Consider the following 3925-nt stretch of genomic DNA (forward strand, 5'->3'; position numbering starts at 1 on the left):
TAATATAATATTTTATATTACAAATATTATGATAATAATTTAAAAATCCACTATAATAATAATAATAATAATAAATCCACTATATTAATTTAAAAAAACAAAAAATGATGATAAAAAAATATAATAACAATTAAAATTAACTCCAGTTCAACGATCATAAACCGTATTTAATATTAATGTATATCATTTTACAGCAGGCAGACAACTTGAGTTTAGGCTTCAGCATGTGCCCATCCCCCATACCTCTCCCCCCCCGGGGAAATACGGGATAATCGGAGCACAAAAAACCCGCCATGTACCGAATGATGAAATGATCAAATTTGGCATTTTTCGGGTGTCCTGAGAAGACATCCCCCCCCCCCTTTGTTAAACCGGAACCAGCCGGCGGGTCGGAGCCGTCCCTCCTGTGGACACAATCGCGGGTTTTGCCTTTATAGGCCCCGAAAGCTGAGGCCCGGCTTTGTAAAGCGCGGAGAGATAACAAGATGAGCGAGCCGTCGGTTCAATAACACGGTTGGAGAAAGTCACCGCGTGGGGGACTCGCCATCCGTGACAGGAGGACACATGTGCAGTGGGAAGGTCACACGGGTCATAGAGACTCTCTCGGGGTGCGTCGGGACGCAGCGTGGCCAGCAGGGGGAGCCGTGTGAAGGTTATGCGAGTCGTCCGCAGGCTGCTGTCATCCTCCGGGCTGGTGGTAGGCCGTATCTCCTCCTCGGCAGGTCCTCGGCTACGCCGTTCTGAAGGCCGGTGGCCACACAAACACAAGGGGTGACTACGGTTCTTCCACATGTACCCGGTCGTTAGACACGGGGACACCAGAAAGTCAAACATTTTCCACTCCCGAGTACATGGGGGGAAGGGGAGAAGGTCATTATAAGGGACTAATATAGGGATTAGACAGAAGTAGGGAGTGGAAGCGCAGCAAAGGTATCAGTACCTCCACGACTTGTCTGCGCGCCCCTCCCTCCCTTCTCTGGGTGGACACGGTTTCACTTGCTCCTGAAGATGAGGATCTTCCTAAAACCGGTTTGTCAGGCGGTGCCTCCAAAACCGGATCGTGACGAGCCTACAGCCAGCGGGTCGGCGATCCACCCACCCAACGTGTCAACATCCGCAGCCAGTTCCACGGGTGTTCCCGAGATTTCCACAACCCCAGCAGGTTCCTGCACCCATGTAGGTCACTCGTATCCAAGATGGCGGAGGCAGGAAATGGGGTCACCGTGGGGACTTGTCGTCCATCAAAAGTGCTTCGTAGGGATCTGTGGTCACGTGACATGAGAGGGTCTAATCCAGTGTGATTTGGTGTTCTAGGACAACCTCCAAGGCGGTGAATACTTTAGATAAGGTGTGAAGATGGTTGGAGCTTCTACCAGGCCAAGGACATTCTCCTCACCCGATATGTGACGGTTCTCCGGCTTGGTGATTGGTCATTTAGGAAGGGAGGGGAAAGAGTCACGTGGTCCCCCATACCCAAAAGTACCGGGGGTGTCACTCTGGAGAGCGTGGGCAGGTGAATAGGTAGGCCCCGTGATTTGCCCACATGGTCTCTTGACATCCCAAAGGTCAGAACTGGCCATGGACGTGCCCAGTGGTAAGCAGCCAAGGGTCCAACACTCACCATATGCTCCGTACCACCGTACAGCGTCGTCTTCTGAAATCCCAAAGGCCAGGACTGGCCTTGGACGTGCCCGGCGGTAAGCAGCCAATGGTCCAACACTCACCATATGCTCAGTACCACCGTACAGCGTCGTCTTCTGAAGCTTTACGACTCAAAAAACCAGAAGGGCCAAGAAACACCAACTTCAAATGAATGATCTACATCCTGATGGTGACCAAGTAGACTATGACGAAGCCATGGAAGTCCACCAGTCCCAACCTTTAGGAGGTCAAGTCTAGAATGTCCTGGATGGTACTCAGCGAGATCATCACCATACTGAATGGGATCTAGAAAGAACTTGGCCGCCATGATTCCAACACTACCTACCCCCAAGATTTCAGTAGTTGCCTACTGGCCCATTGAGCGAGACCACATAGACATACATGGTCATCTTCTCGTCCCATCATGCTCCCCCAGATCCCCTTCCCCCACAGCTGGGACATCCGGTACGGAGTGCGACAAGCCGTCTCTATCTCTATAACCCACCCGGTTCCCTATCCCCAAACCTCTCCCCCTTTACCCCCATGCTATGTTCTGTCTCCCAACGAAGCCCAACTGGGTGATGGTCCAGAGGGAACGTCATGTTCACAGACGGAGCCATCAGTTGACGTATATTTCCCGAAGGAGAAACAAGAGAGTCACATATTGTCCCGTACCGGGAAGTACCAGGTAGGTCACGTGACTTTGGGCAGCACACAGAGTAGAGGGCAGATGATCACGTGGACCTGCATGGGTCAAGCACAGCTTCTCCCAACGTCATGATGGCCACCTTGCCCCTCAAACAGAAGGTAGACAGTAGATACAAATTCATCATGGTCATACGTCACCTACAAATGGCCGGCGGCACTCACCTGTGTTGTACGCTGTGGACATGGCGGAGAAAGGCAGTCCATGATGGGACAGTAAACTGGGCGTTGCCACGGAAACAACCGGGGTCGTTAAAGAGTGAGCCGCTTGTGAAGCTCCTCCTAACCGCTGTATGTTCTGTAAAGAGAGGAGCAGACATAAGAGATGACTTCCTAGTGGAACGGTACAAGAACCTCCGCCGTTATACAGCGGGGACATCACACCACACAACCGTCTATGATCTCTACGGGGCCACCCGGCAGGGCCCCGTGCACAAGCTATGGGACGGATCTGAGCAAGAACTGGAAGGTTTAAGGGGTTAAATCAGACGCGTATCGGGACATCAGAAATGTTTCCCAGGGACAACCATGTGACCAGGACAGGAAGTGAGGGACAGAGCAGCAATAACACACATCAGCAGGGCGGGGAATTCACAGAGGGAGTTTAGTGTTCGCGCTGCTACAACCTCCCCCGTGTCAGCCGAGCACTTCCTTCCATATGGCCCCTCCCACCAACGGTGGGCTTTAAACTAGAGATGCACCAATACCGTTTTTTCAATGTCGAGTACCGATATTTTTCTTTCGGTATGAGTACCGGTGACAGCCTAGCTTCATAACCAATCAGGAAGCCGGGCGGCACGTCACGACCCGCCTCCCTGACTGGCTAGGAAGCCGCCCTTCACGTGTTGCTAAGCAGCCTAAGCAGGAAGCCGGGCGGCATGTAATGACTTGCCTCCCGTCTTCCTGATTGGCTAGGAAGCCGCCTTCACTTGTTCCTAGGCAGCGTGGCTTCCTGACCAATCAGGAAGTCGGGACGCAAGTCATGACCCGCCTCCCAGCTTCCTGATCGGAAAGGAAGCCGGCTCTATGCTCCCTCGGTCACTGCCGGCCAGAGAGAGATCTCCGTCTGACCGGAAGTTCCGGTATCGGAGCATTTGTTCTCGGTATCGGCACCGATACCAGTATCGGTGCATCCCTACTTTTAACCGATCCTGAACAGATTCTCCAGCACAGATCCAGCGGCACTGCTTGCGGACGTTATAGAAACCAGCCGGGGGATGGGAACTTGTAAGAATGGCCGCTCTTGAATTGTTTCTTTGGTGCAACTTTAGCAGTCAGGGATGGCTGCGTGTGCTGTTATTTATTGGTATTCTCTCCCTGTCAGGGCAGACATCTCAGGCTGCGAGGTCCTCACGGAGGCCGGCCTGTCTCCTGCCTGAGCACAGTGCTTACAGCCAACAAAAGGGACCAGTCACTGGTGCCGTCAACCCTAACTGAACGAAGCCCGTGTGATCGGGTGACAACGCGGGAATGTAATTTGGAGACAGACATAGGATGTTGTCACCCAACAACGGGATGCTCCTGAACAAATTATACAAGTAAATTGTCACCCCCTGAGATTCAGAGCTCTAATATTATA

At 52.2% G+C, this 3925-nt stretch overlaps 1 protein-coding gene across 1 annotated transcript in view; it reads right to left on the reverse strand.

Annotated features, from left to right (window-relative positions):
• Positions 1-3925, reverse strand: part of LOC108802199 (myocyte-specific enhancer factor 2D homolog) — a 37267-nt gene that overhangs the window by 8476 nt on the left and 24866 nt on the right. The window contains 1 exon segment of the mRNA XM_018574066.1: positions 2512-2644. Within this exon segment, the coding sequence (XP_018429568.1) occupies positions 2512-2644 (133 nt within the window).

Source organism: Nanorana parkeri, unplaced genomic scaffold (genome assembly GCF_000935625.1).
Source record: "Nanorana parkeri isolate BGI_ZX_2015 unplaced genomic scaffold, ASM93562v1 scaffold2710, whole genome shotgun sequence".
Lineage (NCBI taxonomy): Eukaryota > Metazoa > Chordata > Amphibia > Anura > Dicroglossidae > Nanorana > Nanorana parkeri.